We start from the raw sequence: 25690 nt of genomic DNA on the forward strand, positions 1-25690 counted from the left end.
CCATAACACCACCACCTCCGAATTTTACTGTTGGCACTACACATGCTGGCAGATGACATTCACCGACATTCGCCATACCCACATCCTGCCATTGGATCAACACATTGTGTACCATGATTCGTCACTCCACACAACATTTTTCCACTGTTCAGTCATCCAGTGTGTACACTCCTTACATCAAGTGATGTGTCGTTTGGCATTTGCCGGTGTGATTTGTGGCTTATGAGCAGCCGCTGGACCAGGGAATCCAAGTTTTCTCACCTACTACCTAACTGTCACAGTACTTGAAATGGATCCTGATGCAGTTTGGGATTCCTGTGTGATGGTCTGGATAGATATCTGCCTATTACACATTATGACCCTCTTCAACTGGCCGCAGTCTATGTCAGTCAACAGTCAAGGTCGGCCTGTACGCTTTTGTGCTGTATGTGTCCCTACATGTTTCCACTTGACTATCACATTGCAAACCGTGGACCTAGGGATGTGTAGGAGTGTGGAAATCTCGCATACAGATGTATGACCCAAATGACACTCAATCACCTGACCACATTCGAAGCCCGTGAGTTTTGCAGGGTGCCCCATTCTTCTCTCTCACAATGTCTAATGACTGTGAGGTCACTGATATGGAGTACCTGGCAGTATGTGGCACCTCAATGCACCTAATATGAAAAACGTATGTTTTTGGGGGTGTCGAGATACTTTTGATCACATAGTGTACTCCAATGTTCCTTTAATTTCTAACACTGTGACTTAGTCTTTACAGATCTTGATAATTCATATATAATGCCTTTAGTCTATAACTTGCAATATCTTACCACTGCATAGTAGAACAGTCTCAGTGTTCCACTTGTCCTTTTCACTTCATTAATTTGTCAAACTACTTTTTTGTGGTTAGCGACAGTCCTTAACTGGAAGGATCACTTTCAGCACAAAAGGTTAAAGCAGTACTGAAAGTCATATGCAAATTTACTGAATGTAATACATATTTTTCCAATGTGGTAAGCACATAAAATTGTTGGTTGGTTGGTTGGTTGGTTTTGGGGAAGGAGACCAGACAGCGTGGTCATCGGCCTCATCGGATTAGGGAAGGATGGGGAAGGAAGTCGGCCGTGCCCTTTCAGAGGAACCATCCCGGCATTTGCCTGGAGTGATTTAGGGAAATCACGGAAAACCTAAATCTGGATGGCCGGACGCGGGATTGAACCGTCGTCCTCCCGAATGCGAGTCCAGTGTCTTACCACTGCGCCACCTCGCTCGGTCATAAAATTGTCACATATGATAGCAAGAATCAATAATAATCTGTCTTCATATCTGGAGAGAAAATCCATATTTTGATTGCCTCTAAAGTATTAACTCATGTAGGCTGGATGCTGTCCTCATGTTCCTGATACGTTAACAAGGTAAGAGAGAAACTCCCCCTTTCTCTTCAATTTCATTGTCAAGTAATATTGCACATCTTCCATGCAATTTCACAACAATTGATAGTAATATACAAATATTACACTTAATGAGGACAATGACAAAGGATAGCTCTGTAGACCAGCATAGACTGGACTTACTGTGTCGATATAATTAGTTCATGACAGGGAGTACATAGTGGCAGTTATTAACATTTATTGGAGAAAAATAAGTGGTAAAATAAAATCTAGAAATGAAGAGATGTTCAACATGCGCGTAGACCGTTGATTGTGATGTTTCCCTGATTATAAGGTGGCAAAGATCTCATCATTGCTGAAACAAAATGTGACTGAAATATTGGATTCTATTTGTTATAACTTATGTTGATCTGATTGTACTGCATTTGGCCCAAGATGTCTGCTAGTGTAAAAATTCGATGAATTGTGACAGTTGTAAAGAGGAAATAACAAAGCTGAAAGAACAAGTGCCTAGATTAGAATTTATTATCAGTTCATTGAAAATGGATATCAAGAATGTTAAAGAAGAAAAAAGTGTACTGAACACGACAAAATCGCGGCATGAAAGCAAAATCGTGGCATGAAAGTTCGGCTTTGTCAGAGATTGGATAGAAGTAAAGTTCAAAGACACATGAAAACCACTTTCAAGCTCTTTCTACTATGGATTGTGATAGTGTTGTTAACAGTTTTGAGTGTAACACGTGTAAGACAAAATGACTTTGTAAATGATGTAGAATATGCAAAATTGCTCTCAAAAAATTTGCCACCGATAAGCTGTTTGTCTGAGTTGTTATTGACTTATATTAACAAAAAAGACAAAATAAATAGTTCTAAACAAGACATCGCGCACAGCAAAAAGGTAGACAGAAAATCAGTAAGCTCCTGAACACCAAGTACATGTAAAACTGAGCTGCCAAGGGCTAAGTACAGCCACTGAATTTCAGTGGACAAGCAGTCAGAATTTTAATTGCATAATAAGTCCAGGAGTGAAATTAGGTGATGTTATGTCAATGAGTCAGGAAAAAATTTCCTCATTGGGCAAAAAGGACTTCCTAGTGGCAGAAAATGATGTCGCAACGACGGGGGCGGGGGGTGGGGGTGGGGGTGGGGGGGGTAGGATCTTTTAATCTTGTTAAGAAGAAAATTGTATGAGCTGAGAGCAACAAATGTTATTGTTTTTTTAGTGTCACATCATGACGACTTGAGAGAATAGTCCTGTGTAAACAAAGAAATTGAAAGTGCAAAAACAGAGATGCAAAATATTTGCAAGCAGTTTGAAAATGTAACATTCGTGAACAATAGCAATTTGTGGAAAAGATTCCACACAACATACGGTTTTCATCTAAATAAACTCAGAAAATACTTTGTAGTAACAAAAATTTTAGATGTAATAAATAAAATCTCAAATGTACAGTGTGACGATATAGGAGACATGTTACCTGGAGACTCGATTGTGAAATCTGCTGTCAGCTAAGCTACACCCCTCCAAGACAAATGTGAGATTTTGTTAACGCAAGTGAATGCCCCAAATGCAAGCACTCACAGAATAGCACAGTAGTTGTAGAAGAGCAAACACTAGAAGGAAGTGAAACAGCAGCAGCACCATCATCATCAGAGGCCGTAGCAGCAGCAGTAACAACAACAACAGTAGCAGTGCAGCACAGCTTAAGGAGGAGCCAAAGGCAAAATACGTCTGTGTCATTCAGTGATAATTTTTTATAGTTGCAACCCAGGAAGAAAATAAAAATGCGAAAAATCAGCCTGCAAACTCACAGATAAGTCACAGTAACATCTTATTTTTAAACAGTCAGGGTCTTGAAAGTAAAGTTGAAATACTGGAGAAGTCATTGCCATAAAATAAGAACTCTTTCCTATGTTTATCTGAACATTGGCTTAAACCAGGACAGATGGAATACTACATACCAGAAGGTTATAAACAGGGAGGCAGTTTTTGCAGATCTGAGTACCATAATGGCGGTACTGTTATCCATGTTTCAAATGATATAGAGTTTACAGCACTAGATCATAGTTCGGCTTGTGTAGAGAAACACTGAAATTACTGGGATCATATGTGATGTAATGAAACTTATCTTCGTATGTATTTATCGTTCCCCTGATTCAGATGAAAAACACTTTTTTAGACAATTTAGACAGTGTACTCTGCTACATAACAAACTGGAAACAGTATGTAACTATAACTGGGGGAGACTTTAATTCAAGTTTTGATGTAACATGTAACAAACCTGGTGTAATCATAGCGTGTAGGCTTTCACGGCTGTCGTAGACTCACCTCAGATGATGTTACCCGCAGCTGGCAACGAAACGTCAGGGAGAAGTATTTCTACTATTGGACCACGGACTCTTAGCCCGGAAGTTTTAATTACTGAAACCTGGTGTAAATTATTTACTGAATATGCTAAGGCAGCACAACTTCAATCACATAAGTTCAGCACAGACAAGACTAAAAGCATGCTTAGAGCATGCTTTTGTCAACTGTGCTGATGATATATACTCCACCAGTGTAAAGGAATTTGATTTCTCAGACCACTGCACGTTATCAGTAGAGTTAATACATTTTATAAACTGGGATGGAAAGAAGACTATACAAAAGTTATCAAAACCCTACACCTTAATACTAACAAAAAACAGTCTCAGAAAACTAACACAGCATCTAAGCATAACTAACCAGAACAAATTATTTCAAAGATGTGATTCCAGTCACCAAACAGTTTATAAAAAATTCAAGAGCTACTTAATAGGTACATTAAAAACTCATCTTGTTCCAAAGATATATCATAAAACAAGAGAGGGTAAATTGTGGCATACCAAAGAGTTGGAGAATTTAAAAAATAAGCTACTCCTGTTAAAATGCCTTGGAAAAGTAAATAATTGTAATGAAATTAAGGACTTCAAAATAACCACTATGAAACCGTATAAGATAGAGCTACAGTTGGCTAAACAAAGATGCAAAACTAATCTCATAAAAAAAAATAGTAAAAATCTATGTAAAATAGCCTTGTCAGTAATTAATACTGTTAAAGGTGTAATCAGAAATTTTGTTAAAACAGAGTCAATACCAGAAGATATGTTCAACAAATATTTCGTCAAGAAGTTGATCAGTAAGCCCAATGTAACATATATAGATTATCGTAAGAGCTCAAACCTAAGTCATAATCATGCCAGACCTTCATTGAAACACTTCAAAGAGGTATGCCAAGATGGAGTTCTTAAAATTGTTAAAGAAATGAAAAATTGATATAATACAGATATTTTTAACATGTCAAACAATCTACTGAAAAACTAATACATTACACTGCAGCACCATTAACATTTTCCATATACTTCTGTCTCATGGAAGGGTTTTTTTTCTGATCCTCTCGAACTATTCAAAGTCTTTAAGAGGGTAGCAAATCTGATCCAGCAAACAACAAGCCAATTTCATTAATTACAGTCCTAGCCAAAGTCTTTTAATGTATGATGTATCAGCAGATGTATGGGTACCTAGAACTAAATGATATGTTACGTACATCACAGTTTGGTTACAGAAAAGAATAGTCAACAATATGCGCAATAGAACTCTTTAGTGAGAGAATTTTAGCAGCATTTGAAGACCATGCTCACATACAGGTAACCTTATGTGATCTAAGTAAGGCCTTTGACTGCGCTGACTATTTTTGCTCTGTAAACTTGAATACCATTGAATATGTGATGAAAGTTTAAAACTCATCAAATCATACTTTAATAAAAGGAAGCAGGTGGTAAGTTCAGGAAGTCATCTGTCAAACACAAATAACGTTCATCATGGAGGGGCGATCTAAATTAGGACTACTTATATTCCTTGTACATATAAACGATTTACTGTGAAACATGGACGTAAAGAAGTATATGTATGCAGATGATACAACTTTTCTGTCTGTAAACCATTTATTTGATAACCTTGTTAGTAACATGAATTTGACAAAAAAAAAAAAAAAAAAAAAAAAATGCAAAATTTTTAGGTATCACAGTCGACAAATGAACAACATGGAACTTTCATGTTGAACATGTAGAGGTTAGGCTGTCAAGAGTTATATATCTGCTGAAGAGACTGATGTGCTGTGTGGCATTTGAATATGTAAGAACAGTGTACTTGCTTTTTCTTCCCAAATTGTTTTAAGGTAAGGGTTAATACACTGGGGAAACAGCAAAAAGATACCGTAAGTGAAATTCTGGTTATCCAGAAGAAAGCAATCAGAGTAATGCGAAAGGTGGCTAACAGGACACATTATAAACCATTGTTCATTAAATATAGAATATAAATGGTTATTAATCTGTATATTCTGTATACTGTTAACTATATATTTGCTGAAGTGCCAAATTTAGGTGTAACGAATCACAGGCACAACTACAATTAAGAATCTGTACTCCTGTGCTCTATCAAAAACTAACAACAGCCATAAGTACATGGCAATTAAAATACATAACAAATCGTATAAATATGCCTCACGCATGCCACTCAAAGTATTTATGGAAAAGAACTTCTTGTTAACTAACCCATTCTATTCATTAGAAGAGTTCTTAGAAATGCTCAATATCAACCTGTGGCGGCATGCAGTCGGTCGAGTGACCTATCTTTGGACTGCCTTCTTTGGGTTTGTGGCTGATAGTGCGCGAGCCTTCAGTTTGTTGCAAAGATTTAATTGTACTGATTGTGTGTTGATTTATAGCAGTATCAAGTCAATTATTAAAGTACATATCTCTATACATGGAATCTTAGCGTATTCATTTAAGCCACCATACCTACTTTCACAAACTTAAAATATGTAAAAATGTATTTTATAAAATAAACAGGTTAAGTGAACTGACAAAGTCTATTGCATGTAATAACATTGAATGACTGATAAAGAATCTGAATCTGAGGTACTCAGAGCCAAAAATTGTATTTAAAAAAGTCATCTTTCTATGTGGATTTGTTGGACTCCTGTAGGAAGAAATTGCAGCTTTCTGAAAAACAAGCAGGAGTTTAGGAGTGAATACTGCTACAAAAGTCATAATTGGCAAACAACTATTTGTTGAGACTTATGAGTGAAATGTGTTTATAATTAATTATCAGACTTTCATTTATCCTCTGCATTCAGTCAGTAAATTTTGTGTTAGGTATGCAATGAACTATCAGGAAGAGAGATAACATTAAACAGAGCACATATATAAAATATCTGCATCATACAGATAGACGACCCTGTACAAGAAACAACTGGGCACATGGATATGCTACTTTTTCAGATACTAGGTCAAGGCTGGCAGTGTGCTAATAATGGAACAATGAAAGTGTTTCACAACTTTTAAATTATTTTTTTAATTTGAAAACAGACGAGACTCAGTTTGACCAGTTCCCTTTATTATTTAAGATAAAATAAAAACGCAGAAAAGGAATAACAAAAAGCAAAATTATTGACTGTATCTCATATTTATATTTTTATGGTCATGAATCATTCAGGAAGTTTCTTTATTGTCTAACTCATTTGTTACATACCTGCTTGCCATCATTTTCATAGAAGTGGGTCAAGTTTTCTATGACTTGAGAGTCATTCATGTCTTCGTATGGCTGCTCTCGGGCAAATGTCAGTATCTCCCATAGAGTTACAGCAAATGACCAGACATCACTTTTGGATGTAAACTTCCCCTAAAATATGGATTTTTTATTACATCAGATAACTTTAATAAATTTAGTTATATACCTTTGGCAACATCTATAATGTTACATGATAAAACCATACATAAAGTAATAAAAGAATGATGTTGAATTAATTTACAATTTATGAGGCCAGTGAAAAAAATGAAATTAAGATCACTAAATAGCTATTTATTAAGGTACTGTAGAACATAAAAGCTTTTTTAAATGCATATGTGTTGAATTATGGCCTTACACATTAAAAATTTCATCTAAATTGTTCAATTCAGAGTCAGTGGATAAGCAGAGCAGTTTACTACAGAAATGTCCTTGCACTCCACCAGAAAATATCACGTTCCATTTGTAACACAAAAAATTAGACTGATACTCCCACTTCATGTACTTACCAAACATGTTCAGTCATTGGTAGCCTGCATCAAGGCCAATTTGAACCCATGAATAAAAACTCCTTCCATTGCTCAAAACCCTTTGAGTGTCTTTTCGGTAATACTACACAGAAGCTCACATGTTTTTGACTTAGAGTGTAAGAACATTTGTGTAGTGAAGTCCTCATCTTGTGCCATCGAATCAATCTATTTTTATGAAAGCAATCACTGAATAAGGGCACAGTGAAATGTTGAAAATGAAGTTCCATGCATCTTGACAGAGCGTAGGGGAACAATGTGGGAGACCTGCACTGCTGTACCAGGCAAGGTCCTAATGGAGGTGGTTTGCTGTTGCCTTCCTCTGACTGTAAAGGGGATGAATGATGATTATGCAGACAGCACAACAACACCCAGTTATCTCCGGGCAGGTGAAAAACCTGACCCCACCGGAAATTGAACCTGGGACCCCGTGCTCGGGAAGCGAGAATGTGAGACCACAAGTTGCAGATACTTAAACATTAAGAGCAAGAAACTTCCTGGCAGATTAAAACTGTGTGCTGGACCGAGACTCGAACTCAGGACCTTTGCCTTCCGCAGGCAAGTGCTCTACCACCTGAGCTACCCAAACAGGACTCACGGCCCGTCCTCACAGCTTTACTTTGCGCCAGTACCTTGTCTCCTACCTTCCAAACTTCACAGAAGCTCTTCTGCGAAACTTGCAGAACTAGCACTCCTGAAAGAAAGGATATTGTGAAGACATGGCTTTCCCACAGCCTGGGGGATTTTTCCAGAAAGGCAAAGGTCCCAAGTTTGAGTCTCAGTCCAGCACACAGTTTTAATCTACCAAGAAGTTTCATATCAGTGCACACTCCACTTCCGAGTGAAAATTTCATTCTGTTGCCATGGAAAATAGCTCCTTATTTATATAGTTGATCTCATTTCTCTTTTGTCAAGGTAAGCATATTGGAACACAAATTAAGTTTATCAGCAGGGTAGCCTATTCATTGTAGCAGCCTATTTTTAAGGCAGACTGGCATCAGGTGAAAATATTAAATAGAACATGGCAGATGTAGTGAAATACATAATTTTCATCTTTATTCTACATTCCTTTCTTCCCTTATCTCTCTCATAACTCACACTACTTATCACATTGTAAGAGACAAACAACAGCAGAGCCACAATGGACCAAAGTTTATTTGTCTACTACCTACAAGTGAATAACAGTTGAGAACATGGACACAAACACAGAAACAATCCAGGAACTGATACAAGCAGTTGTTGACAATAACTATGGACACAGTATGAGAGCGAGTGCCTGTTTCATTGGGCTCATAAAGAGGAGGGCTCTGGTAGATAGTATACCATGTGCATAAGTCGTGGCCCACCACCACAGGTGGTGCTCTCGAATGCCATGTGGTGGTGCTCTTGGATGCCATTGGTGGAACATTCAAAGTGTAGCGCACCGGCAGAATTTATCCAAGTATTGCGTACAGGGTTATAGCACCCCTTCCCCTTTGGGAATGGATGTCCCATCGATTAGGGCATCAGGGCGACTTTTGAAACATCCATAGTCTTTGTGGCAGATGCCACAGGCAATAACGGCCACAGTGGAAGGAGATTCTGAGCTAGAACCAGTGAGTAAGGGCAGAAGTGGCACAGCAGTGGACACGCATGGCAGCTGCTCCCCTGCAAAGTAACATAAGACAGAAAGGCGACAAAAGCGTTGGTAGCATTCAGTGCATGGTTCCTCAATGTGGTGGAGGCATGGTTGCTTGGTTGGGGGTGCCAGGGGTGGTGGTGTTGAAGGGTCGAAGCACCAGCCCAGCCAATGGCAGAATCACTGGTGGTAGCAAAGCATCATGGAAAGGTGAGGCAGCAGGCACAAGGGGGCTGGAACCCAGAGGAGAGGCAGGAGGCTGTAACATTCACAAGGAGGGCAGGTCCAGCCCCACAGCAGGCACACCCCAGGAGGCCTTGACAGGCACTGAGGGAGGATGTGGTACTGGTGGCCCTGCAGCTCTCACTGTGGCTACAGGACATAGCTGGTTGTGGTGGCATGTCACCAGGCTATCAGTGGTACACACCATACAGAGGCAGCAGCCTCAGCAGCTGTGGACCATGACCAGAATCAACTCTGGTTGGTGACCGATTCCCTGAGCCCTGACCGTGTAGCCAGGAGCAAACTGCAATGCGGGCGGTGACGGGCTTTGGTGATGCAGCATGAGTAGATGCAGAAGGGTTCATGGCTGGCAGCCATGGAGCTTTTTGGCCATACTTTGATCACCCACCAGTGTAAATCTGTAGGAACTCAAGAAGCATGTTGAAGCATTGTGCATGAAGGAGTCCACAATGTTCTTCATTTGAAGCCTGAACATCTAGATGAGACATTCTACCTCATCATTAGATTGGGGATTAAATGGAGGAGCAGCTACATGGTGAATGTCTTGGATGGGTGCAATAATCTGGAATGCTTGAGACACAAACTGTGGACCATTGTCCATCACAAGCACATAAGGCAATCCTCCAATAGAAAAAAAAATGGAGGGGGCCTGAATCATTGCTGCAGCTGACATCAAAGAATAGTGGAAATTTAGAGAAAACATCAACAACCATGTGAAACAAACATGGACGCATTCCCATATATGCTCCCATGGGTAGCACACTGAGAGCAGGCTTTGGCAAATGTACAATGTCACTGATGGTGCCAGGCCAGAACACATGCCAATGGGCCAATAACTTGGTAAGTGAGACTCCCCAATGTCCTCAGTGTAGGAGTTGAAACATATACCAAAAGGCAGGGACAGAGGGCAAAGCAGTTATGCAAAGGACCAGAAGCCGTGTCTGGAGGCTTGTCCGAGCAACCATGCTAAACGAGATGAACTACCTGACACAAAAGTGGATGGCGGCCAGGATGGAAAGAAGCCAAACAAGGAGCAGAATGTAATTTAGATTTCAAAAGTGCGAAAGTATGCTCACATGTGAGTGTCCACTGAAAAGGCATGTTCTTGTGGAGTAACTCCTAGAGGGGATGGGCTAATGTGGCTGCACTTGCAATAAATTTGTGATAGTAAGATATTTTACCTAAAAATGTCTGGAGTTGTCTGACATTTTCAGGGTGATGCACAACTATGACTGTAGTAAAAGGATGATGTAGACTCCACACCATCACAAGAAACATCAAACCCCAAACACACAATGAATGGCTGAAAAAAGTGTGACTTGGCCGAGTTGCATTTGACCCTGGAGTACGTAAAACCATGAACGACCTAAGGCAGGGTAAAATGCAAGGCAGAGATTACTATGATGTTTTAGTAGTAATCTCTGTCTTACTTATTACCCTGTCTTCCACCTTTAAGCTTTCAGGTTTTCAAATCTCATCCGGTACAGTTTCCAACAATCAGTCTTTTCTTCTCATCCCATCCGGTAAATCTCCACTGACCCTTAGTTCTAGGTGACTCTTCTGAACTGTACCCCTTTCCCTAAAACTCTCCAGTCCTTTTCCTTCAACTCTTCTGCCAGAAAAAGGAGCCACTGGCTCCAAAAGCTTGTAAAAGTTAAATCCTTTTGTGTGTGTATGTGTTCCCCTGCCACCACTTGGCGAGTAGATTTCTTTATCTATCCATTTACAGTGTTTACATAATTGGCTTGACTGTATAGTTCTGGCCAAATTAAAAGTGTACTCTGAACCAGGACTTGAACCTAGACATTTGGCTTTCATGACCAGACCAGTGTTCTAGTAACTGAAGTATTTGGGTATTCTTAGTGACTAACACCAGTTTTTTATTTGCCACAACTTCCTTTCCATATCTCCCAAACTTCAATACGGACAGGCACAAGTTGAGTCCAGATGATGTGGAAATATGGGTCAACTGAATGAACACAGCCTACAAAACATAAATATCCAAGTTTGAGACATAGCAGCTGCAATGCTTTTGGCTCTCTGTGCTTAATTTTGGCCAAGCTGGAACTAACAAATAAAACACAATAGATTTTAATTAAATGCATATTGTGTCCATGTGAATATATATAATGCTAGAATGAAGTTACTCTCTACTGACATGTGGGATATGGACATGAGTCTTCCTGGTAACCAACGCAAGATGTGATTGAATTTTTGGATATCTAATTTAAGTCATTCCAGATTCCACTGTTTCATACATAATGATGAAATGCTCACAATAATCTCAGTGAATGCTTTCAGCTCTTACTATTAATTCTATCCTTCATAACTGAGACAGTAGAGATCATCATCATCATCAACAACAACAACAACAACAATAATAAAATCAATGACAACAACAAAAAACAACAGTGACTGGTGTTTTGCTTTCTCGTATTCTTTTTGCATGCACTTTCCATTTGTTCTTTACTTCAATATTTCTTCATTCAGATTAAATATATTCAACTGTTTCATGATATCCTCATTTCTCTTCCTATCAATGTGTAGCCAGCTAATGTTCTTAGAAATTACATTCATCCACTTTCTATCATTTTGACCTATCATTTAGTAAGTGTACAACATTCACTTATGTAGTTGAAAGCAAGTTATATTTTCTGTTACTTTTAAAATGTTGTTTGATAGTGACACCTAAATGCTGGAATTTCTGTAGCTTTTTATTCTAATTATTAATATGATAATTCTTCTGCCAGAAGAAGGAGCCACTGGTTCCAACAGCTAGCACATTTCCTTAACTTTTATATATGTTTTCTCCAACTGCCACTTGGTGAGTAGATTATTTTTTCCATCCAGTTGTATTAAATATTCATTATATTCTCATTGATATATCAATGAGGTATGCAAGTAATGTCACAACCAGAGTAAAGGAATTTGTTAACTTGCTCTGTTATTTCATTATTAATGGCTATTTTTTGCCTAAAAAGTTCACATCCTTAACATGCAATCACGTTTGTTTCTGATGGATGTTGTATTTAAATTTAACACCAGGAAACAACAATACGAGTATTAGGATAGATTGCTACTCAAATAGGCACATTTAACAGTGCAGGCTGTTAGACTTTCAGCTGTCGGACAAAGTCTACCATCATGTGAAGGAAGATACACAACACACGTTTACACATCACATTTGCACCCCCCCCCCCCCATTTCTCTCTCTCTCTCTCTCTCTCTCTCTCTCACACACACACACACACACACACACACACACACACACACACACACAAAGTGCCATGGCCTCATTGGGGCAAGTAGTGATATCAGAAGGGGTGGGCAGAAGTGGGAATAGAAGAGATATCTAGAATTGTGGAGAGGGATATCTGGGTAGGGGTGGGGGAAGATGCTAGGTTGCGTTGCTTTGTGCAATATCTGGATGCTGTGCTGGGGGAGAGGGGGGGGGGTGAAGCAGAGAATTGAAAAGGACTTTGCAGATGAGCTGGGGGGGGGGGGGGGGGGAGGGTTTGAAGGCATGCGTAAGGCAATGTGCGAGGCTGGAGTGGAGGCAGGCACAGGGCATGGACTAGTGAAGGTTGAGGACTGAAGGGGGGGGGGGGGGGCTTGTCATGAGAGCAAGCATGAAAAGCTGGTGTTGTTGGTGCTGAGGACAAAGATGTAGAGCAAAAATGGAAAAAGCTCAAAAGCATCAATCATTTGATATGCCTTAGACAAATATGTTACAAGCAAGATCTTAAGCAGCGGGAAAGATCCACCTTGGACTGACAACAATGTTAGAAAACTACTACATGAACCATGAGGGCTCCATCATAGATTCAAGAGAAGTCTAAATCTAGCTGAATGGAGTGAAAATAAGCATAAGGACAGCAATGAGAAAAGTGTTCAATGACTTGATGAAAGTAAAATTTTTGAAAGCAATCTGACTAAAAATACTAAGAGATTTTGGTCTTAACATAAAATCAGTAAATGGATGAAAATCATCTATTCAGTCACTCGCAGACCATATTAGAGACCAAAATAGGAGATGAAAGGGAGAAGGCTGAAATCGTTTCACTGTATTAGATTGTAATACAGTCCCTCCTTTCAATCATCATATGGACATTGAAATGGCAGATACATCTACATCTACATCTACATTGATACTCCGCAAGCCACCCAACGGTGAGTGGCGGAGGGCACTTTACGTGCCACTGTCATTACCTCCCTTTCCTGTTCCAGTCGCGTATGGTTCGCGGGAAGAACGACTGTCTGAAAGCCTCCGTGCGCGCTCTAATCTCTCTAATTTTACATTCGTGATCTCCTCGGGAGGTATAAGTAGGGGGAAGCAATATATTCGATACCTCATCCAGAAACGCACCCTCTCGAAACCTGGCGAGCAAGCTACACCGCGATGCAGAGCGCCTCTCTTGCAGAGTCTGCCACTTGAGTTTATTAAACATCTCCGTAACGCTATCACGGTTACCAAATAACCCTGTGACGAAACGCGCCGCTCTTCTTTGGATCTTCTCTATCTCCTCCATCTGACCGATCTGGTACGGAGATAAGTGATTGCAGAATAGAAAAGCAACTATACTGCATAGTCAGAATGAGATTTTCACTCTGCAGCGGAGTGTGCGCTGATATGAAACTTCCTGGCAGATTAAAACTGTGTGCCCGACCGAGACTCGAACTCGGGACCTTTGCCTTTCGCGGGCAAGTGCTCTACCATCTGAGCTACCGAAGCACGACTCACGCCCGGTACTCACAGCTTTACTTCTGCCAGTACCTCGTCTCCTACCTTCCAAACTTTACAGAAGCTCTCCTGCATAGTAGTGGAAAGGCATTAAGTCCACATGTGATATCAGTAAAATTATCCAGAGGACATGTGAATGAACTTCCTCCCCTACTAGCTGCAGTTAATCATTGACTGCTGGAGCAATTAAGCATACGTAGTGACTGGAAAAAAATGCGGGTCATTCCTGTTTGCAACAGGGGTCATGGGACAGATGCACTTAATTATAAGCCTATGTTGCTGACGTCACTCTGTTGCAGAATTATGGGACATGTATTATTCCCAAAATCATGACATTTTTGGAGACATACGACCTCCTCCATAAAAAATCAGCATGGATTCCATAAACAGAGATATTGTGAAACTCAGCTCTCTCCATTTCTCCTTGAGATCCACAGTGCTGTTGAAATCAGTGCTCGTATTGATGCCATGTTCCTCGACTTCAGAAAGCCATTTGCCACAATCCCACATTGCCGTTCAGTGAAAAAAATACAAGCCTACCAAGTATCAAAGCAGATTTACAACTGGTTTGAGACTTCCTTGCTGAGAGAACTCAACATGTCACTCTCAATGGAGCAAAATCAACAGATGTAAAAGTAATTTCTGGAATACCTGAAGGAAATGCTATAGGACCTTTAATATACAAATGATTTAATAGAAAATGTTGGAAGTTCTAGAAGGCTATTTGCAGATGATGCGGTTTCTACAGGAAAATACCAACACCAGAAGATCGTAGCAATTTTCCAAAGAACCTGCTGACGATTTATGAATGCTGCAGTGACTGTCAGTTGACCCTAAATGTAAATAAATGTAACATATTGCACATACATATGCAATATGTATGGAAACTATTTCCATTACTGTACAACTAGACCATCATGACAAATTGCTGGAAACAATATGTACTGTCAAGTATCTGGAGTAATCATCCAAAGGAACCATAAGTGAAATGACCACATGAAAATAAATAGTAGGAGAAGCAGATGCTAGATTGATATTCATAGGAAGAATCTTAAGGAAATGTAACTTACGGATGAAAGAAATGGCTTACAAATCAACTTGTTCAAACCATTTCTTGAGTATTGCTCATCACTCTGGGACCCTTTCCAGCTATGACTGATAGAAAAGCTAAAGAAGATTCAACGAAGAGCAAAGAAGTGCATTTCATCACATGGTTATTTAGTCAGCACGAGAGCATTGCAGGCATACTCAACAAACTTCAGTGGCAGACACTACAAGAGAGACCTGCATCACAGAGTGATTTTATTATTGAGATTCTGAGTGTGACCTCTGAAAAGAGTTAGATAACATACTTCCTGCCACATACGTCATGTGAAATGTCTACAAGAAATAATCAACAATCATTCTTCTCATGCACCATTTGCAAATAGTGCAGGTAAGGAAGGATGAGATAGTGATACAGAAGTACCCTCCACCACACACCACAGGTGGCTTGCAAAGTTACTGATATACATGCAGATGCAGGCTGTGAAACAGGCATTCATGTCAAGCACACCGTACTGCGCAGCATGTTGGCCACTGAGTGATCTGTCTCATGGCCCACAGTTTGGTGGTGGCCAATCATGAGGGCAGCTTGTTAGTGGTCATGTCCACGTATGATGATACAAAGTGTTTAGAACTAAGTTGGTAGACTACATGGCTGCTATAACAGGACTGGAGTTATTTGTCCTACATGAAGGTTCTGACTGATTTATTGTTACTGATTGCATTCTCCCATATACCAAAATTCGCTACTACTGTACGGTATTGCCTTCTTGTCTCCTTTCCTCTGTATCTCTACCTCTTTTATCTCTACCCTCTGAACTCCTTTTGATTTGTGAAGCTGCTGATTCATCTATTAAAAGAGCTGATTCACACCAACCCATTACCTCCTTCTCGCCCAGTGTGTCCTTCCCAACTACACCTTTCCTCACCTCCATATATTCAGGCAACTGCCCTCAGTCTCACCAAGGGCATTAGCATTGAGTGGTTATTTGTGTGAATGTGTTGTAACTTTTACTAGAGAAAGAGCAAGAGTTTGAAAGCTAGTGTAAATACTGTATTCTGTTGAATGTTTGTATGTGCCCACACAGCGGTCAGCTTGTTATTTATTTTATTAAGTGTTTTGGTAATGATTTTTACCATATATTTATGACAAAAATTAAAAAGAGTATGCAATAGTGTGGCCGCTTGTCTCAGTCCTCAGATTAATTCAGATTGTGTCATTCCACTTAAAATTTTAATGTATATGTTCTATCATACATACTTGCTGCATATTACGAAATGTGGAAGACCCTGTCCAGTAAAATTTAATGTATGTGTTTTTTTATTTTTTAAAGGAGCTTTTCAGTTGCTTTTTCATAGTCAATAAAATCAGTGTATATAAAATTCTTGATGTTTCTCTGTTAACTGTTTTATGGTGTGAAAAACAATCTGTACACAAGTGGACTTGTAGAAACTGTCTGTGCAGCACTTATAACTGCTTCTGCCAGGATATGAATGCTTATCTGTGCTACCTTTGCCTATATTTCATAAGCTGTAAGTAACAAGCACACAGGCCTATAATTTGCTGTTTTAGTTTTTCTTGAAGCATCAAACACTCCTTTGTTAAGCTATCAATATTATCTCATTCCAAATTTATATTGCTTTGTTCAGATGTGTTTTCCATTACCCTCCCTACTCTTTGTTGGCAGAGATACTGAAGTTATCTTCCTTTAAAAAATAAATTCAAACATTTCTTCTTATGGCTTATGATCCTCTTGAACTTTCTGCCATCTCTGAGGGATTGATGATTTCATGATAAGCATTATTGACCTCTTTCCCTCTATATATCCTTGCTTTATATGCTAATTTGACTAATTTCATATATGCTGTAGTGAAGTCAATGCTGGATCTACCACTCTTTGTCCTTCTCATACTCCCCCCCTCTGTCCATCACCTCTTTTCTTCTCCCTCTCTGTCCTTCACCTCCTCTCCCTCTCTTAGCCCTCTCCTCCTCTTCCATTTCTCTGCCCATTTCGAACTCCCCCTCTTTTGTCCACCTCCTCCTCCCCCCTTACATATCTTCATCTCCTCCTTTCCCTTCTCTGTCTGTCCATATCTTCTTCCCCACTTCTCTCTCCGTGTTATCAGCACATCCAAATGGGAGATTGCTGGTCCTTACCCCAAAAGAATTTTTTTCCAGATAGCAAGTAATAAGTGCACCAAATTTGGTTGAAATCAATCCAGGTGTTTAGAAGGAGCTTTTTACTGGTGGCTTTGCCTCATATGCACATGCCACATATTTGTAACATATTTCACCTATAGCTGTAGCAAATATTGCCCTGCAGTTTCGTTTTTATGTTGCTCAGTGTTTACAATGTCATATCTAAGTAACTATGTGTCATACAGTGATATAATTTTACAGGTACATACAGTGGTACAGGGCTGTTTGGACATGACTCGCTGTTCGAGTAGTTTGTCATAGTTCGGAAAATATCGGGTTTTGCCTGCAAAATGTGCTGTGAATAGAGTTATTAGTGAAAAAGTAATAAATTAAAAGGTCATGCCTGTTGTGGCAGTTTTACTGAATAAACAGCAAAAATGTAGTTAGTGATAATTTTTTTTTTCCTTTCATCATTTTGTGGGGGATGTGAGTGCAGAAAGGTGTTGTAAAGATCTGAAATTATGCATCAAGCCTGTTACAAGTCACGAAGTGCTCTCATTCTCAAATACTGGAAGAATATAGTCTGACTATTTGTGCGTCACTCCTTTGGGAGGTAGGTGGTTCTTACCTCTGAAGTAGTTCTTTCCACACAGTAAGTAATAAGTGTACCTAATTTGGTAGAAATTGATCCAATGGTTTAGAAGAAGTGAAACATACTTATGTATTTACATATCTACTACTAAATCTCATTATACACAACAGTTACATTCTGCGGAATCACCGTGCACATCAAATTGATGTAAATTGACAGTCATTTTATAAAACTGTAAAAATAAGAACTATATTCACATGTTAAGTTTAAAATAGCAGTTTCTTAATGTTATTACCAAAAATAATGATTATCTTCTTTCTGATGTATTTTAATGCAAAATTTACACATTTAAAAATTTAAGACTGAAATGCATAATAATACACTAAAATCATTTTCATTAAGTCTACACCCTAAACAGCCATCTACATCATATGACTTTGCACCATATACAGTGGCTAGATGTCCTCAATACCTTCACTGCATTATAGCGATGGTGATGTTACTGATGACAGTGCCACCAAAGCAGAGTTACTGAACATGGTTTCCTGCAATTCCTTCACAAAAGAAGACAAAGTAAATGCTCCAGAATTTGAATCAAGAACAACTACCAACAAGAATAAATCAGAGGTAGATGTCCTCTGTGTAGCGAAGCAGCTTAAAACACTTAGAAAGGCAAGGCTCCTGATCCAGATTATATGCAGTCAGATTTCTTTCAGAGTATGCTGATATAATAGTGCCATACTTAGAAAACTTATACAACCACTTGCTCAGAGAAGGGTTCATACCCAAAGAGTGGAATGGTTGTACAAGTCACACCAATTCCCAAGACAGGAAACAGGAGGAATCCAGTGGATTTTTGGCCCATATCACCAACGTTGATTTGCAGTACAATTCTGGAATACATACTGAGCTTGAACATCATGAATCACCTAGAAGAAAGTGATTTATTGATTTTGATAAGATGATCAAAATGAGTTGCAAAATGATTGACAGTATATCTATATGGTGCAAAAAGTGGCAATTGAATCTAAATAATGAAAAGTGTGAAGTCATCAACATGTACACTAAAATCAATCTGCTAAATTTCAGTTATATGATAAACCACACAAATCTAAAGGCTGCAAACTCAACTAAATACAGTAGGGTCCTGTTAATCCGAACTAATTGGTACTTTACCTTGTTCGGGTTATCGATTTGTTCAGATTAGCCGGAATTATGGTGACAAGTTTCTAGAATGAAGTATACCAAGCAAATAAGTAGCTCCACCATGGTAACAAATGGGATCAAGTGTGGGAACAATCTCCCTGCCCTTGTTGTGCATTGTTGAGACCTTTATGGTGTCTTACAGGGGAACCTCCCCATCACCCCCCCCCCCCCCCCCAGATTTAGTTATAAGTTGGCACAGTGGATAGGCCTTGAAAAACTGAACACAAATCAATCGAGAAAACAAGAAGAAGTTGTGTGGAACTATGAAAAAAATAAGCAAAATATACAAATTGAGTAGTCCATGTGCAAGATAGGCAACATCAAGGATAGTGTGAGCTCAGGAGCACTGTGGTCCTGTGGTTAGTGTGAGCAGCTGCGGAACGAGAGGTCCTTGGTTCAAGTCTTCCCTCGAGTGAAAAGTTTAATTTTTTATTTTCAGACAATTATTATCTATCCGTCCGATGCGAGGTAACTGCGCTGTAGTATGGGGACGCTACACCTAAACAAACATTGAAACACATGACGTCAGTCAACTACAGCGCCCGGAAGAGAGAGTATTCCTGCTAACGAGGCTCCCTGGCTGGCAGTTGACTGTTCACTACTTTGGACGAGAGTGCATTAAATACGTGAGATGGATTCCATGGGCAATATGAATCCAGCAAATATAGCTCGCAACTTCAATAACAAGGTCAATGAATATTTTCCGAACTGTAAGGAAACGGAAAGTTCCTTAAGGGATCGAACTATTGCCGAACATTTGTATGATTATTTCCTACATTTGTTGATAAACAGTACATGTGGTGATGACGATACCTTGCCGATTGCTGCAGGGCTGTATGTACCAGATGATGAGATTGTTGATGATCCGTACAAAGAACACGAAGCAGAAATACTGCGACTTCAATCTGATTGTATTTCTTTGGATTACATGAAGGAAATGCTCCAATACAGGTTACTCTCCAAACCAATTAAAAGACACAAATATAGATTATGGAGTGAAGCAACAAATAAATTTAAGAAATTTAAAGGGATGGAGGAAAAAAGCACAATTAAATATTGCAAAGAAGTCATGGAACAAGGTGGAACCCGAAGACAGAAGTTCAGTGAACTAGAAAACCATGTATATCGACAATTTATTAAAGCCAGATATGAATTAAGTGCAGTGCATGATACAGACCTACAGATTTGGGGATTGCATTACGCTAAACAAAGCAACCTGGACTTCAAGGATTCATTTCATTGGCTTGTCACGTTCAAAAGAAAATACAAAATCACGAGCAGGAAGATTACAAAATATGTAAGCAAGAACTATGTGAATAAACTGGAAGAACTTTCAGAGTGTTCCAAGACGTTTGTTACAGAAACTAATGTCAGATTCCAACAGTATGAAGACGCATATATTATCAACACAGATCAGTCCGGTTTTAACTATGAAATGAAATCAACCCGCACGTTATCGTTAGTTGGAGAAGGCGACACGGTATGTACTGTAGATCAGCTGCATGCCACTTCACATAGTTATACCATACAATATGCTCTGAACAAAGCAGGATTTCTTTTACCTACATTTTATTTATGTTTGCAGGAAAAAAATGGTGTATTTGGACCGCAAGTTCAGTAACAGGTGAATAGGGTACTTGCACAAACGCCGAATGTCATTGTGAATTGCAATGCGTCAGGAAAAATGGAGAAAAGACTAGTGAAAGACTTTAATGAACGTGTGATTGCTCCTTACGTGGACAAAGAATTTGCCTTACTCCTTGACAGCTATACAGGACAGAAGCATCAGGCATTGTACAATTTTAGTGTGCGAGTAGACGTGATTACCATTCCTCCAGGTTGTACACCTCTTGTGCAACCATTAGATGTGTTTGGTTTTCAGCAAGTGAAATACTTTGTGAAAAGATTCTATGATTTTGTGAAGCTACACAGGTACACAGAGCAGTATTGTTTATGTGATCGTGTGTCAATTATCAAAGTTTAGGCACTCACACATAATCAATTTCGCTCTCCAAAATTCCAGGACATGTTCAGATTTGTTTGGACATAGGCAGGATTTGACGGTCTACACACGGAAAAATTTGAAAATGTTAAAACATATGTTTTGACAGAGTACAGGGAAAACTGTGTGACTGTGAAACTGTTGCATTCATTTGTTGCAGTTTATGTGACAGACTCTTATGTTTTCATCACTTTTTTGGGAGTGATTATCACATCCACAAGAAAACCTAAATCGGGCAAGGTAGAAAAATCTTTTTACCCATTTGCCAAGTGTACAAGTTAGGTGGGTCGACAACATATTCCTGTCATGTGACGCACAGAATATATCAGACATGTTTTCCTGTGGAGGAATTGGTTGACCTATGACCTTGTGATCAAATATTTTCGGTTCCCATTGGAGAGGCACATCCTTTCGTCTACTAACCGCACGATTTTGCGGTGCAGTCACAAAACATAGACACTAAACTTATTACAGTGAACAGAGGCGTCAATGAACGAACGGACAGATCATAACTTTCCGAAAATAAAGAAAGTAAACTTTTCACTCGAGGGAAGACTTGAACCAAGGACCTCTCATTCCGCAGCTGCTCACCCTAACCATGGGACCACGGTGCTCCTGAGCTCATACTATCCTTGATGGTGCCTATCTTGCACATGGACTACTCAGTTTGTATATTTTGCTTTTTTTTTCCATAGTTCAACACAACTTCTTCCTGTTTTCTTGATTGATCTGTGTTCAGTTTTTCAAGGCCTATCCGCTGTGCCAACTAATAACTCAATCTGAGGGAGGTGCGATGGGGAGGTTCCCTTGTTAGGTCAGTGCACTGCCAGTTGGCTTGCAAAGTGCTTGGTTATGTTAGTTATCAATTGCTGGCACACGTAACAGTTGTATTGTATTTGTTCAGGTGTAGTGGTCTACGTATTTTCATCATGAGTAAACGGAAACATACAAAGTTAACTCTCAAAGAAAAACTGAATGCTTTGAATCGGATAGACAGTGGTGACAATGTATCTAAACTGGCAATGGAAATGGGTGTTGGTAAAGCAACCATTTGTGATTGGAGGAAGAACTGAGTGAAGCTTGAACACTCCTGTGCAACGTCTTTGGGGAAAACACTCGAAATTCGGCAGTCTTTGAAACAGTCCCAGTACGATAAAGTGGATGAAGCTCTTTTCCTTTGGTTTACGCGGGAAAGAGAAAGAGGAACTCCTTTGAGTGGAGCACTGGTTCAGGAGAAGGCTGTTTACCTGAACAAGTTAATGAATGGTGTTGAGTCTTTTAGTGCGAGTACAGGTTGGTTGAACAGATTCAAAAAACGTCATGGAATCAGTCAGCTAACAATTACTGGAGAGCTTTCATCTGACCATGATGCAGTGAAGAAATACTTGGGTGACCTTGAAAAAATGATAAGAGAGGGAAAGTATTCTCCCCACCAAATTTATAACACTGACGAGACTGGCCTTAATTTAGCGCATTGCCAACAAAAAGCCTGGCATCAAAAGTAGGCGGCGGTTTTAAAATGTGCAAAGATCGTGTGACTATTAGCACACAGCAATGCTGCTGGGTAATCACAAGCTGCCTTTAATGCTGATTGGCAAATCTGCTAGGCCCAGAGCTTTTAAAAACTGCAACATGAAGCCCCTGCCCGTATATTATCACAACCAGAAAAAAGCATGTATGGATGGTAAGCTGTTCAAAGAATGGTTTCACGGCTAGTTTGTTCCCTCTGTTTGACAGTTTTCTGTGGAAAATAATTTGTCTGCCCATGTATCCTTTTCATTGATGACGTGCCATCTCACCCCAGCACTGAGGAATTATGTGATGGAGAAATTGTAGCTATGTTTTTGCTGCCGAATGTGACACCAACCCTATAGCTGATGGAGTAGGGCATACTGCAAACATTAAAACAAATTTACAGATTTTTAAGAATGCTGAACCAAGATGATAGATTGCTTTTGTGGACAAAATAAAAAAGACCAATGTGAGGGGTGTCATTTATTGCGCCACTGAGGCATGGCAGAATATTTAATAAAATATTTTGATAAAATCACGGAGAAAATTGTGGACATCTTTTGAATTTCAAGACAACCTATTTGAAAATGAAGAGGAAAATCTACTACAAATGATAGAGACAATCCCTGGATGTGAAGAAGCTAGTGAAGGAGACGTAGATGAGTGGATGGCAGTGGATAGGGCATGTGTTGAGAACCTGACAGTGATTTAGTTGCTGCTGTGAAAAAGAAGTGGAAGAAGTGGACTGCTGTGACAGAAGTGATAACAAAGCTGAAAGTGACAAAGGAGAGCTGGTGTGCCACACAGTGAGAGGACTTTGAAAAAGTTCAAAGAATGCTAGTTCATTTTGTATTACCATGAAATGGGAGAGAGAGGGCCTTGGACATTACACACAAATTGGGGTGGTGGCAGTCATTAAAACAAAGGCATTTTTCATTGCGGCAGGACTTCCTTATGAAATTTCAATCACCAACTATCTCCTCAGAGTCAGAAAATATTTTTTTGGTGCCCACCTTCTTATGGATAAATGATCACCATAATAATATAACAGAAATCAGAGGTCTGACACAAAGGTTTAAGTGTTCATTTCTCCCACTCATTCTCTGAGATTGGAACAGGAGAGAAGTAGCTTAAAGGTGATTCGATGAACATGCTGTCAGGAACTCTATTGTGAATTGCAGAGTAATCATGTAGATGTAGATGTAGGTGAAGAATTTGGTGATGCTACAGTCCACTTACACCATGTGAGCAAAAGTATCCTGACACCTGGCTGAAAATGACTCAAGTTCTTGGCATCCTTCATTGGTAATGCAGGAATTCAATATGGTGTTGGCCCATCCTTATTCTTGATGACAGCTTCCACTCTCACAGGCATATGGTCAGTCAGGTGCTGCAAGTTTTCTTGGGGTATGGCAGCCCATTCTTCATGGAGTGCTGCACTGAGGAGAGGTATCAATGTCAGTCGGTGGGGCCTGGCATGAAGTCGACTCTCCAAAACATCCCAAAAGTGTTGTATAGGATTCAGGTCAGGACTCTGTGCAGTCCTGTCCATTACAGGGACGTTATTGACATGCAACCACTCCGCCACAGGCCGTGCATTATGAACGTTGCACAATCATGTTGAAAGATGCAATCGCATTCTCCGAATTGCTCTTCAACATTGGGAAGCAAGAAGATGACATTCACTGGGCACTCGCCATACTCATACCTTGCCATCAGATTGCCACATTGTGTACCGTGATTCGTAACTCCACACGTTTTTCCACTGTTCAGTCGTCCAATGTTTATGCTCCTTACACCAAGCGAGGCATTGTTTGGCATTTACTGTTGTGATTTGTGGCTTATGACAGCCGCTCAACCATGAAATCCAAGTTTTCTCACCTCCCACCTAACTGTCATAGTACTTGCAATGGGTCCTGATGCAGTTTGGAATTCTTGTGTGATGGTCTGGATAGATGTCTGCCTATTACACATTATGACCCTCGTCAACAGTTGCCAGTCTCTGTCAGTCAACAGACGAGGTCGGCCTGTACGTTTTTGTGCTGTACATGTCCCTTCACATTTCCACTTGACTATCACATCGGAAATAGTGGACCTAGGGATGTTTAAGAGTGTGGAAATCTCGTGTACAAACATATTACACAGGTGGCACCCAATCACCTGACCACGTTCGAAGTCCGTGAGTTCTGCGGAGCGCCCCACTCTGCTCTCTCACAATGTCTAATGACTACAAAGGTCGCTGATATGGAGTATATGGCAGCACAATGCACCTGATATAAAAAATGTGTGTTTTGGGGGTTTCCAGATACTTTTAATCACGTAATGTAATTTATGTGAAGAATTTCATTACGTGTAGACTCTTTGTAGCAGAAGTGTTCTCACTAGGTACTTGACATTCATTTGAAGTGTCGCACTGTTCTGCCAAGAAATTTTTAATTCTCAGTTTGTAGTCTCCTTTGCTAGTTGATTATACAACTCCTTTAACACTGAAGGGAATGTCAACATCTCTCTTCACTATTGCACACGTTACAGGATCATGTTCCTCAAAAACTGCCATTGCAGTGTCAATCATTCTAAAGGAATCAGCCATTTTCTTCATTGCCTGTTTTCCAATAGGCTGAATTTCCTCATCGTCTGCTGCTTCTTTATTACAATTCTTGCTGAAAACTATTAAATCTTGATTGCTCAGATCTTTGGAGTGACACACCAGTGGCCACACACTCTCTTCATCAACATCAGTGAAAGCAATCTGCCATGTTCAGTCCACAATTCTGACATTGCAATGGTAGTGTTAGTGATCACTTCATGTTCTAGGACTGACACAGCATCAGGGCACCGTTTCCTCTATACAATATTCCTACATTTTGGAATGATATTAGCCCATGTGTTCCCAATAACATCAATTGCCATCTTAATATTAAACTGTTGCCATAAGATCTTGATGGTAAGTTTGTCACTCGAATCACATTCTATGATAATGGAGAAAATTTTATGCAATTAATATGCCTTGACTGTAGAAATAACTCCCTGGTTTACTGGTTGCAAAATAGATGTATTGTTCAATTGTGGATACACTGTTTTTGTTGGGGTCCATAATGGAAA

At 39.6% G+C, this 25690-nt stretch overlaps 1 protein-coding gene across 3 annotated transcripts in view; it reads right to left on the reverse strand.

Moving 5' to 3' along the window:
• LOC126412923 (discoidin domain-containing receptor 2-like) overlaps positions 1-25690 on the reverse strand; it is a 911045-nt gene that overhangs the window by 18879 nt on the left and 866476 nt on the right. For all 3 annotated transcript variants that reach the window (XM_050082831.1, XM_050082824.1, XM_050082815.1), the window contains exon 17: positions 6928-7077. In XM_050082831.1, the coding sequence (XP_049938788.1) occupies positions 6928-7077 (150 nt within the window). The remainder of the gene's footprint in view (positions 1-6927; positions 7078-25690) is intronic.

The sequence above is a fragment of the Schistocerca serialis genome, chromosome 1 (genome assembly GCF_023864345.2).
Source record: "Schistocerca serialis cubense isolate TAMUIC-IGC-003099 chromosome 1, iqSchSeri2.2, whole genome shotgun sequence".
Lineage (NCBI taxonomy): Eukaryota > Metazoa > Arthropoda > Insecta > Orthoptera > Acrididae > Schistocerca > Schistocerca serialis.